At 45.9% G+C, this 13,079-nt stretch overlaps 1 protein-coding gene across 1 annotated transcript; it reads right to left on the bottom strand.

Annotated features, from left to right (window-relative positions):
- Positions 1-6,601: 6,601 nt before the first annotated feature.
- On the bottom strand, positions 6,602-10,032 carry RPL14 (ribosomal protein L14). The gene is made up of 6 exons (XM_076331103.1): positions 9,967-10,032; positions 9,348-9,449; positions 8,607-8,701; positions 7,777-7,876; positions 7,338-7,391; positions 6,602-6,774 (listed from the first exon to the last, which is right to left on the bottom strand). The coding sequence occupies exons 1-6, from the start codon at positions 9,967-9,969 to the stop codon at positions 6,625-6,627; spliced, it is 504 nt and encodes a 167-aa protein (XP_076187218.1). The 5' UTR covers positions 9,970-10,032; the 3' UTR covers positions 6,602-6,624.
- Positions 10,033-13,079: the final 3,047 nt, after the last annotated feature.

Here is a 13,079-nt window from a genome sequence, read left to right as displayed (position 1 = left end):
AAATGAACACAAGCTGATGCACAGAACATTCCCCTCCCCCCCCCCCCAAAAAAAAGAGACAAAACAAGACAGAAGCAATCTGTTTCTTTTCCTGGAAAGAGTTATTGGCATATGCTTGAGTTGGGTCCACAAAGATGCTGTATTGGCTGTTTATATACCTTTGCATTAGGCAAAGTCCTCTGTCACCATGATGGTAGGACAGGAGAAAAATGTATGCATTAAAACATGGAGTAATCAGGCAGTATTTAATCTGAAAGCTTTGAATTGTGGCTGCTGAAAATAGGGCCTGACCAACATATGGGCTCATGAATCTTTCCTGACAGCCCTGCAGTTACAGAAGCAAGGAGTGGAGCCTCCTGGTTATAAATTGGTCATGAATAAATTTAGGTTGGCAATTAGGAAGTTTCTAATAATCAGAGGAATTAAGTTCTGGAAACTTTCAGATGGGAGAGAGAGTGGGCTGGGAACCTCTGTTGCACCCCAGTAGAGCAGTGGAGGAGAGGAGAGGAAGGCTTGGAGCATTCGTCCTGTCCTGTCCACGCCCCCCAAACAATAGCCCTGGAGCTGAGCTCCTCGCAGGCTTTGAGTAGAAACAAGCCCCACACGGTCAGAAAGAAAGGTCAGATTGTCAGGGGTGACCTTGGTCCAAGCTGTAGGTCCCCTTCCAAGGGCCATAAGGACACCAAACTTCCTGCCTGAGCAGTGACCCAGGGCTGCTGACAGCGCCTGTGACCCTAGGCACTCTCATCCTGTGGCATGGCATTGGGACTTTCTTCTGCCCACAATCTCAAATTTGCTATAGGATGCTAGAAAGCATTTTGCGCCATGCAGCGTGTGAATGCTTTAAAGTCTCCCACTGGAATAATTGTCCTATGAACAATTGCCCATGTTGATGACTCTAATGGCAGCTCTGATGGTCCTTCAAATACCAAGTCATGGCACTCTGAATGAGGACACATTGTAACCCACCTTTCCATGGACTCCTCTGTGAAAGAACATTTTCTCACCATTATCTCCAAGCTTACAGCTGGCAAGGATGTCTGCCACGCGGCATGATGGGGCTGACTAGTAGCTCCTGTCTCAAACACTGGTTACTCCTCATAGTCGGAGCCTGGTTTAAAATACTAAATAGCAGTTTTCTACACAGCAGCAGTGAATTTCTGGAATATGTTACCACAAGACTGTGGAGGGAGGTAGTGTGAGCAGACACAAAAGATTGAACAAATTCACAGCAGTAGGTCTAAAAGAAATACTAAGCGGAATGGGCAGGGGTGTATCCTCTAGCACCCCTAATCCTGCTGTTGTAGATGCTGGGGAACTGCAAGGGGAGGGACTAAACTCACATCCTGTCCCTACACAGCATCTCCCATCGGCAGCGTCAGAGACTGGGGCTGGGGTTAGACGGACCACTGGTCTGACCCAGCAGAGCACTGCTTATCCTCCCAACGGGGCTGCCGGCAAAGTCTAGCGCAGTTCAGTGCCGATGAGAAAGGCTAGAGCAGCCACAACCAAGCGGTCATTCCTACGTGTCAACCGATTTATGCACACCTTTGCCTTCTGAAAAGCAACCTGAAACCATCCAGTGAGCAGGGGGGACCGGGGAGAGCAAAGGGAGCCAGAGGACCACACCACTGTGCCATGACAGGGACCGTGCCCTGCTTCTTGTGAAGCTACGGGTTGGAGAAGCACATCAACCCCCACATCTGGTTTCTATCCCATGTGCCCTGACACCTGCCTCCCACTCAAGCAGAGGACAGGCATATCCACTGCGTGAACATCCTTCCTTCCAAGGTCACGTTCAGGTGGCTGGGGGCTGAGGAAGCCTGCTCACATCTGGGATGAGGACCTGCATGCATCGCCAACAGCAGCAGCTTGCCAGCCTCCTCCTGGATCTTGAAAAATGCTTCAAGCAACCAGAACAAAAATGATGCCACTCTCAGCTAGTCAAACTTAATTTACTTCATTATGCCATAAACTGATTTTTTTCCATTATCCGCAGAGACTTCCAGGATGAGTTAAGACTCACATGTGCAATGGGAATGAGACAAGCAGTAGAAATAAGATAAACAACCGAAAAAAAAAAAAAATCCCTTTAAAGTTATTCAGGGGCTCCAGGGAGGAAGAGAAGGAAGAAGGAAAAAGCCCACAAGCCTATTTCCCATCCTTTCTTTAGATCACCTTTATATAGCACCTGACTGCAATAACACAGCTAGCAATGACCCCTCCTTTTGTTTGATGGCTTTTGTAAATACGAGGTTCAAACAGCGGCCCTAAAAAGTCTTGGCTGATGAGTTATTGTGAAAAATATTCAGATGTTGTGCCCTCCCACTGTGTGTCCTTAGGTAAAGCTCCAGCTGATCTCAAAGATAAAACTCTCTCATGTTATTTAAATATGAACACTATTACTTTTTCAAAGCACCTATAATTTTCATCAAAGCAGAGCTTCCTGATGAGATCCTGCCATATAAACCTTTATCAGCGGCACAGTGCCCCAAAACACCACCAGCGCTCCACAAGCAGCCCAAAGTGGACGCGAGGGAAGAGCTCAGCTCAGCTGAGGGCCATGATGTCAGGGGCCTCTCCTCACAATATGCAAGGAGCGAAGCTCCCAAACAGTTACAGAACAAAATATCCTGAAAAATACCCTCACATACCAGGAGACCACTAGAGAAATGTTTAAAAGTACTTCCTCTGTAATAAGAACTAGGTCAATGCATCTTATGAAGGAGGAAGTGGCTCTGTGCTGGTGGCAACAGCGTAATTTCTAGGCTGGTGATCAGCACAAATAGCTGACTGCAGGTGGAAGACTTCTCTAATTTGGATGCACATAGTGGTCTGAAAGCTTTTGGGGGAGGAGGGAGAGTTTGCTACAAAGACTTACCTGGAGACCTTTCAGACTGGCTTATGATAGCTGAAAGCGAGGCGAGGAAAAAAAGACCGACTCTTCATTTATTTAAAACAAGAATATGACACAGGGGTCGGCTGCACAAAGTGAAGGTTGGGCCAAATTCCCACTTAAGGACACTATGAACTGGAGGTTGCACAGCATCCAAGAATGGAGCCTGTTACGAGTTCAGGGAAAAAGAGAGGGTGTGGGTACATCACCAGTATTCACAGGGCCACTGCCCGTGTCAGGGCAGGGACAGGGACTGCAGTACTTCAGCACAAGTAGGGACGCAGTGCTTAAACAGGTAAATGCAGATCTTTTCTGCTTCAGAGAAGGAAATCCCAGTATAAACTCAAAAGTACGAGTGCAACAACAGTATATGCAACTTCAAGCTCAAAACAACATTAAAAACTGTTTTCAAATTTAAAAAAACAGAAATTATACAAAGGAAGAACCAAAAGCGGAAGACCTGACATGAGTAGAGCCCAAACCACACAGCCACCCCCATAATTTGCTCCACTTACCACTTCTTGCTGGTAAGCTGTACTTGCTCATATACCAATAGAAATTAGCACCTTTCCATCTCAATGAAAGGCAGGCACATGGATTTTTCAGAGACACCTTATCAACGTGGGCAGGGGGAAAGGAGAGGAACATGCAGGGCTGGAAACATTTATAAGGCACTACAAGTCAAGTAAGACAAAATAAATAGAGGGAATCCAGCTGTAAACCAGAGCAGATTTGCCACAAGTCCATGGCCAGCATCAGTGGCGCAGAAGTAGTTCAGAACAAACAGTATTATCTACTATTAACATAGAGGTAACTACAAGACCAAATGATTTGAAAATGTCAGGGTGAGCAAGCAAGCCTCGACTGAAGGACAGTCTGAATACTAGTATTTGAAAACCAGGAAGACCAGTAAATCCAGAGATTCCTCTTTCAGGTCAATTACATCTCAAAAAAAAAAATTGAAACACATTCAGATGCCAAACACAGCAACAGACATGCTTAGACAAGAACCAAAAGCACTTAAATACAGCCTTTTTTGAAGAAGAAGAAGAAAAAGAAGTATGCATCACCAGCAAATCACTCGGCCCAGAACTGTAGCTGGTTCATGGTAACAGCAGATTTTACACCTTTTAACTACTAAGATTATGCTAAGGGCTCCAATCCTACTCCTAGAATTGCTCATGTCTCCCAGACTTTGCAGCACAGAGGTTAGGACTGGGTTTGCCAACTATTGGTATCGGTTTAGGAAGTACGACAATTACCTGCCGACCTCAGGAGTAAACTGGGATAGGGTACATTCCCCCCTCTGCCCCCAGCAAGCCCCCTATGTGTTCTGCGTGAAATAAGCTGAGAAAATAAGCACCGGGACTTCACTTTAAACTTTTTCTAAACAGCAGATCCTATTTCTTTACACTCCGCTCCACAAACTGAATTAAAGAAGTATATCCTTAGTCCAGCAAAGTACATCTTAGTCAACCATAAAGGCAAAATAAAGAATTAAACAAGCATGTCCATTGCTCTCAAATGTTTGTGCCACCCCCTTTGTTTGGCACTGTTCCTTGCACGGAAAGGCAGCGTGGTCGCCCGGTTTGGGTAAGCCTTAGGAACAACCTTGCAAAGAGCTAGCGTTGCCATCGTGTGGCAACCTTCAGGAACAAAACTCTGCTTCTGTCGTGTGCTGTGTTCCCCGTGGCTTTAAGAAAAGGACGAACCAGGAGAGATGGCACAGCACTCGCGGACTGAAAGGAAGGTGGACTACCAACGATACAGAGCTGCAGAAGGTTTCAGAGAGGTTTCACGAGTTGCTAAAAGGAGCACCAGATGCTGCTCACGTGGAACATGCTGTCAGAAAAACACAGCGCAGGTACCAAAGACCGGTATACTCTGTTAGTTTTTTTCTTCTCCCCTTTACTCCGAACTGGTGGGCTGCCCCCCCTCTAGGCATGTTTTGCACCCTTCTAAGGTTCCTGTTCAGGAAAATGACAGCTGCTCGGCAGCTTGACAGGTTACAGCACACTTCGTATCACGGAAATATTTCAGATCCCTCAGTAGCTGCCGAGTGGTGCTGGTGGGAATGAAAACACTGGATAAATTGCTGCAGTCACAGCCAAAGTTATTCTTTGGAAGCAAGTACCTTTAAAAATGAGCAAATAATGTAGAAAAAAACATTTGTGAGCTCATTATGATTGAAGGCACATCTATTTTCTCTCCAGGCACTTCTACCAATTTTTCCCCAGTCTTCTATAACTGAACTTAACAGTAGTACATAAAAAACCCAAAACAACACTAAGGAACAACTCTTTCACCTTAAAAGGCCTCCAGGTTGATACACCTTTCAAGTTACTTTCAAGAGTTTCAGAGAAGGTCGATTTAATCACTTTAAAATCCAATTTAAAATCAAGATCTCCAGATGCTTGAACATGGGGTTTAATCCCAATTTGCATAATTTCTGATTTTTTTTTTCCTTAGCTGTATATCCCTTCGTATCAACCATGTGCTTGAACTCAATTTCCAAAGGCATATAAATAGCTCAAGACAACATTGTATAGTTTTAAGTCTTTGAGCATGCAAATGCCCAATTCTGGCTGAAACAAGCAACACTAGCCATGGAACTACTTAAAAGCATACATTTGTAAAAGCACATGCTTATCAGCATATTTGACAATACATATTTGAGTATATATTTAAAGGTCTTACAACCTTCATTTTTTAAAATATATATTCTCCCTCCTCTGTTTTATATTTGACTGTAAAAATAATTTGCTTTTCAATTACCAGAGATCTTGGACTTCCACAACGTCTTCATTCAACATGAAGGCAACGTATCCCCTGCCAACAAACTACACAGGAGAAAACACAGGAAAAGATGGATGCTGACATTGAAATATGTAAACATTATTTTGCAGTGCAAAGACTAAACCGAGCACTTCGGTGTTTCAGATGGATTGAGTAATTTTTAGGTCATGCCCCCTTTTACTTGATGGTTTTGATTAAAAAGTGGGAATTATATGCTGCATAGTAATTAGGCTCAGGTCTTGACAAACTCTTAACTTTAAACATTCTGAAAAGCAAGCATGCTTAAACACAAGTCATCAATTTCCATCTTGTTAATATGGCACTACATGTTGTAACTGCGCTCACAGGACAACTGTGGTGTTAGACAACTGAAGTATGCAAGTGTTCCAGGTCACTACTTAAAGAATGGTGGATGTTTTTTAGAAAATATGGAGTAATTTAAAGCATTTGAACAGCAATTTGTCAGTCTTTCACACACTGACATACTTATATTCTAACCAGAACATACACTTCAGTTTATGCCTTAATTTATACAGAAAAATCGGTGTAACTGATTTTCTCATCCTCCACACTCAAGACCGCATAAGTGATTCTGTTCATTCTCAACCATCTCAAGAGCAGACTGCTTTAAAACGTCAGGATCCAACCTACTTCAAATAACTGGGTATGCAAATATTTCAGCTGGCATTGGGTACGGAGTACCGAGCACAGTCTGTATGGTCAACTTCACAGAACATGACAAAAACATTTCTGCATGTGCCTGGGAAACACTAGAACCCAACACTTGGACATTAATAAATGAGACAGACAACAATTCTTGGTCACAAGCAAAAGTGAACTTATGATTACAACTTAAATCAGATGTTTAACCATTTGTTAATTTTAAAGAATCAGAACAAGGACACAAAGTCATACATAACGAGAAGCTCATTTTATTTCTGCGCCTTCGGTGCCTTCTGCACCTTCTCTGACTTCTGCGCCTTCTCTGACTTCTCTGGCTTCTCTGACTTCTCTGGCTTCTTGCCTTTTTTAGAAGACATCTTCTGGAGCTTCTTCATTTCATGCTTGATGATCCTGTTTCTCTGTAAAAAAGGAAAATGTTTACTATTCATCAGAATGAAAATAGCAACGGCTCCAATATTATGCCTTAATTTAAATTCTAAGCTTTCAGATTCTGCCCTTTTGGTAATTACCCTTTGCTAACCAATTATATTTCTATTATATAGACAAAAGATTTACCATGTATTACACTTAAAATGTCAAATTCCACCTAAAACTGTTCTGATCTACCAAGTGGACATCATTCTGGCTGGTAACTTGGGCACCCCAATATTTCACGTGTAATGACTTTCATTATAGACTGAAATACTAACAGTAACCCACCAAGAATATCCGATTTCATCAGCAGGTAATTCCTTTCTCAGCTATAACTTGGAGGACTGACACACAGATCACGTGGGTTCAAGTCTGATCAACTACTGAAGTGGTGGCCAAAGCAGCATGAAAAATTCAAGGCATTCGCATACTTTGTGTCACTCCGTAACCCAAGCCAGCTATAAGAGTAAGGCTACTAACATCTGTATGTGACTCTGAAGTGAAAGCTACAAGCATTAACCCCATAAAGAAGCGACACTCAAACACTCACCATTTTCTTTGCTTTCATAACCTTGTAGCGATCAAAGTCAGTCATTTTGGCTTTCTGTTTGAAAAGAATCAGTCATGAAGCTCTGATATATACATACACAAGTATAGTAAAACTCAGTCTTTCAAAACATTCCACAGGTAACTCTGATCATCTCCAAATTAGGTTTAGTTGCACATCTGGAACTAGTTCACTACTTAAGGACTTTGCTGGGAAGTGATGGTGCAAGAAAAAAGGTGGTTATAGAAATGACTGAACAAAACCACATTTACTGTTAAAATACAAGAAGGTGAAGCTGATAGGTAGCAACTTTTAAAAATCTATGCCTTGTCTAACTTTAATCTTCGCCTGCAATTGAAAACACATAGTTTACTACACTGTGTCTACATTTAATAAGCAGAAGCAGTACAACATGTATTACTCATTCAGTGAAAATCTGTACCTTTTCTCGGGCTTCAATCTTCTTTGCCCATCTTGTCGCTGCCCATTTTTCATTTATATTTTCCTTCTCCCAGGCAAGTCGCACGCACTTCTGACGAGCACTGCATTACAACAGTCACAAAATTATATTCAGTGACTTTATAAAAAAAGGTTCTCTCTGATGCTGGCCCATCAAGTTTCATACAAGGGAAGACCACCCTTCTACATTACTTCAGACACTTACTTTAAGTCAATGCCACATACATCTCCGTGGCCTAATTAACATTTCGATGTGTAAATGCTTTGCTAGGACTGACAGATGAGCAACTCCAAGAGGCATACTCACACACTATTCCTAGCACTGTTTTAGAATCAGAAAGGCAGTAATTTTTGTTTCTAAATTACAGAAACTCATATAGTAACTAAGCTAAAGAGAACAGAATGAGTTCAGCCTCCTGCAATTCCAGTGTAGTTCTGTAGGCAGGGAACGTATTTAATGTCTGACGGTGACCTAAGCAGTAGCAAAAGCAAAGCTGCACAGTATTTACTGCAACTGCTTCCCCCCACACCATCCACCCCACAACTATCTGCAAGTTGCCTATGCCAGTGTGCCATTTCCTTTGCTCCTGAACAGCGGTTATCAGCCAATATTGGTAATGAAAACTTAACTACCTATTAACTATGTATTCAACTATGATAACACGGTCTGCCAAATTTTTACTGTGCAGACGTGTTAATCCATTTACTTGTATGAACTTTCTGTATTTAGCAAGCATCAGATCACAGAATTCAGTCATCAAGTGACAGCATGTTTTTTTTTTTACACGGGTCAAAAAAATGCCAACAACTCACCTGTGTGGGAACTTGAGAACAAAGTCAGTCAGCTGCATGCACTTGAAGGGCATAGCCTGCCTTCTGACACCACTGCAGGGGCCATCAACTAGTGCCTGAAAAAGGAAAACAAACATGGGGGTTTTGTAGCAGCTTTCCCATCATACTTGATTTAGACAGCAGCTTCCTAATAACGTATGAACAGTATCTCGACAACAATGGTCCAAAATTGAAATAAATGTTACGCAGACAAAACCCAAGATTGTTAAGTCTTGCATATACAACCCAAGCTTTACAAAAAGAATTTTAAAGGCCCATCTTTGTCTTTGGAAAAAAAACCAAACTGAGCTTTAAAAGAAGCACACAGAACTAAGATGACATACTTCATCTTTTTTTTTTTTTTCCCAGCTTTTTCAGGAACATTAAGCGAAAAGAGTCCCCTAGCCCAAACTTTTGCTTTGAACATACATTAATGCCATTTCATTCCTAAGTTTTAGACTCCAACTGATTATCACTTGTCCACTTCTACTCCTAGGAGACATAACAGAGAGGGGAATCTATCACTTGCCAGTGAAAAAAGCTTGCTACTGAAAGTTTCAAACACAACAACAGCTGTTACATCCCATCTTTTTGTCAATTGCTTATTTCTTTGAAAAATCTATTCACAGAAAATTTCCTTTAAAATCGACACATTCTGTCTTAGCGTACAAACTTCTGTTAAGGCAGAAAGGAAAAAATAAAGGTACAGCACTCATAGCTTACCCTGTTTTGGTCAATAACATCCACAATGGCCACCAGCTTGCCAGCATGCGGCCCAAAGGAAATGAAGGCAACTCTGCCAATCTCGACGAAGCGTTTGAACACCTGGGAGCAGTAAGAATTGACAGGAGTTAGGCGAGAATAAACCTAAGGCCACTGCTCGATCCAAGGCTCTCACGGCCTTCAAAACAGCTTCCCAAGCTTTCGAACTGCACAAAACCCCTTCGCTTGAGCCAAGGGCCCACGGTAACGCCCTCAACTACTTTTTGCCGGCCCTGGCCCCGCGTGGAGGCCGCAGGCAGGCGGAGGAAGAGGCACCGGGGAGCAGCAGTGAGCCCCGCGGGCCGCGAAGAGCCAGGGGCGGACACGCCGGCTCCGACCGCGCCAGGCGCTGTCCCCCGAACACGGCCCTGCCCGACCCCCTGCCCCAACGGCCGCGCACGGGGCCCGCTCCCAGCCCACCAGGGGTGAGGCGGCCGCGGCCTCCCCCCCGCCGCCCGGCTCCCCCCCGCCGCCCGGCCAGGCGCAGGGAGACACACGCGGGGCGGCACAGGCAAGGAGGCAGGACGCGGGGAGACCCCCGGGGCGCCAGGCCGCGGAAGCCCCGGCCGCCCGCACGTACCATGATGGCCGCCCGCGAGCAGAAAGGGAGGGGCGGCCCCCGCGGCGGCCGGAAACCGCCTCTGGGCCGCGACTGCGCATGGGCGGAGGCCGGGGCCCGCGTGCCGCCTAGGCGGAGTGCGCGTGCGCAGGGCGCCTTCCCCGTGCGGGAACCGGCGGCGTGCCAGTACGCATGCGCTCCATGGGAGAGGCATGGAGGCGGCGGGCGCGCTTCCCTACGCGCATGCGTATTGGGGGGGGGGGGCGAGGCCCGGCCGGAGGGACGCGTGGTCGCGGCGCCCTCCGCCGCGCGCATGCGTGGTGCCGGGCGGGCGCGAGGCCCCGCTGTGGGTGCGGGGCTCGCGTGGGGGGTGAGGGGGAGCAGGCGCTGCCCAAAGCCGGTCCCGCTCTCTCGAATTCCGCCCCCGGTTCCTCCCGAGCTCGGGGGGGGGGGGGGGGGCGGGGTAAGGACAGCCGCGGTGCTCCGACCCGGCGGCTGGCTGCGGGCAAGCGGGCGGTTTTGGTTCCAGCCCCGGTGGCAGAGGAATAGTGGAGAGGACAGCAAGTCCAGAGGCCGCGTCTGTGCTGTGGCGGAGCTGGTGAGCTGCGTGTGTCTGAGCTCGGGAGAAAGCCGGCAGAGCACAACCAGCGCGCTCTGAGACAATTTGTTAAAACCATCCTTCTCTTCGAAAGGCAGGACACTGAATAGAGGGGATGAGTAAAAAATGCACCAAGATTGGGCATGGTTTTTCGTATCACAGCGCAGAACTGGCCCCTAATTTGAAAGAGGAGCTCAGCAACAAGCAAGGATACAAGGATACTCTGGGAACAACAGAACAAATGCAACATGGGCTTGGGAAGGAGACAGGAGCACACATTCAGAACAGAGAGAGGGTAAAACCAGCATTATGATTCAGCGTGGGAGGTGATGGTACCTGATGGCGAAAGGCTCGTGGTTTGAAAACAAAAGGAACATTTAATGGGCTCCGCCTGACGTGCACCGCGGTACAGAGGGACAGGCAGCACCCTTGGTGCAGAAGTCGAGTGTCCGGCCTGTGCTGTAATGGCGAGTCACTTCCTGCCGCCTGTGGCAGAAGGGGTTGTGCTGGCGTCACAGATGCGCACGCGCGCTGCCGGAAGAATGTGTTCGTTCTGTTCTTGGACCGTGTTACCTCTGAGCTCTGGAGACGAGTGCAGGACAGCTCTTCTTTTATTGCTTGGTGCCTCTTGCCATGTGAACGGCATTTCCTAGAGAGCAAAGACACAGCGCGAGCTCTCTGCAGTCCGTACAGGATGGACCTTGCCAACCTCGCGCAGGGCTGCAGAGACGGTGTGCCAGGTGGAGAGACGTTCCACGGGACAACCGGCCAACGAGCATCCTCCCGGCGCTGCAGGAGCCCAGCCTGGCCTCTCACCCGGAGCTCCCCGCAGCCCTCACTGCTCTTGCCGCTCTGCCAAGCAGCGCTGCGGCCGAGGGAGGGCAGGCGGTTAGGGGCCCTGCGGACCACCAGGGCATGGCAGAAAAGCTCCGTGGGCGAGTGTCAGCTCACTGGGCTGGCTTTGACGTACACGCATCGAGATACGGACATGCATGCGGGTCGCATTTTGCAGGATTTTCACTCACGTAAATGTCAGCCAAAACATTTGCTATGAGAAGAGGAGCTTTGAGAGTAGCGAAGTGTAAGCAAAACGTACTGCAGAGCACTGCTGGAACATAGGTCTGACCTTCGTTCTTCTGGATCTTCTGTCAACAGCGGAATGAAACATCCCAATTTAGCTGTCTGAAGCGGCGTGTTTATCATTTGTACAGCTTTGCTTTTATAATAAAAGAGAGCAAGTAAAAAATGCACTTAAGCAACTTTAAATGGTGCAGGTATTTTATGCAACTGCCCAGGGAATGGATCATTAAAATATTAATGAGCACTTAACTCCATCAGGTATTTTTGAAAGTCCCAACCAGAATACCATTATAGCGATATTATTTTACTGTGCTTTACAATGGTAATATATTAATACATGTATTAAACCAGTTATTTTTAAACAACATGTTCTAGGTCAAGTCAGTAGAAGATGATGACTTTGGATTCTTCCATTTGGAAGTCATTTGGAAAAACAGTATTTTTCATTTTCTTCATTTGATCTACTATTACTCTCCAGTACTACTTAAGAGGAAAGGAGGTTACCTAAAATCTCGGTCTTTAATGACCTTTGCATGTTTTTTGGCAGAGATACTCAAATGTCACTAGTGACTGCATTGGTGACTCACTGAGTATGCGAGGGTTGCATCTGTTCCACATTAACTGTAATTGGCATGCATGCATGCATTTCTGCATCCATTAATATCATAAACAACTGGAAGAGGCATCATAAAAAACGCCAAACTTGGGCTCTGCCTTAACATCAAACACTGAAAACAATTCAGGAGTTAAAAACATTTTCTCCCATGAATACACTACGAAAAACATACAGTAGGCCTGCACAAATGTTGCTGAGCCAGTAACTAGATACCGCTTTCCTCCTCTTACACGGAAGAACACTCATAAGTTAAGTATAGGTGAGCACTTTTTGTGATACACAGTCTTAATTGCCATCCAAGTGAACATACATTGTTGCGTATTGCTTCACCAGACGTTTGGCACCTTTGCCCCCCCCCCCCCCCCCCCCTTCAGAAATGTCCATATGCATTTCATTTCTCATCTCTTTCTTCTGGTGGATTAATTTCTTGCTGTTTCTCCACAGATGAGGTTTTTCATATTACATAATCGGGTCCCCTATTCCCAATGCCCGACAGTTCTTTCTCTAACCAATCTGTATCTCGATCGACTGTCTTGGATAACTGGGAATTGCTGCTTCTCTTCGGCGCATAAGCTTTCAGATCTACATTACAGCAGTGAACCTGGATTAAGTCCTAAAAAGCGTCGGTGTCCCCGAGTGAAATGTTAACAGTGTTTAAACGTAGAAGTTGTTTACGTGTATTGTGTAAATGGGGGGGGGGGGGGGGGGGAATCAGAAGAGTGGCTTGGTTTTAACCACCAGGGTTTCCTCGCTGAGAATATGGACTCTGGAGATAACGAGCACTGTCCACTCCAGAATCTCACAGGGTCAGTTTTGCAGCTTGCAAATTTCCATCCCCCA

This window comes from Aptenodytes patagonicus, chromosome 2 (genome assembly GCF_965638725.1).
Source record: "Aptenodytes patagonicus chromosome 2, bAptPat1.pri.cur, whole genome shotgun sequence".
Lineage (NCBI taxonomy): Eukaryota > Metazoa > Chordata > Aves > Sphenisciformes > Spheniscidae > Aptenodytes > Aptenodytes patagonicus.
Note: the sequence above shows the minus strand (reverse complement) of the source record. Positions and strands in the feature narration are given on the sequence as shown.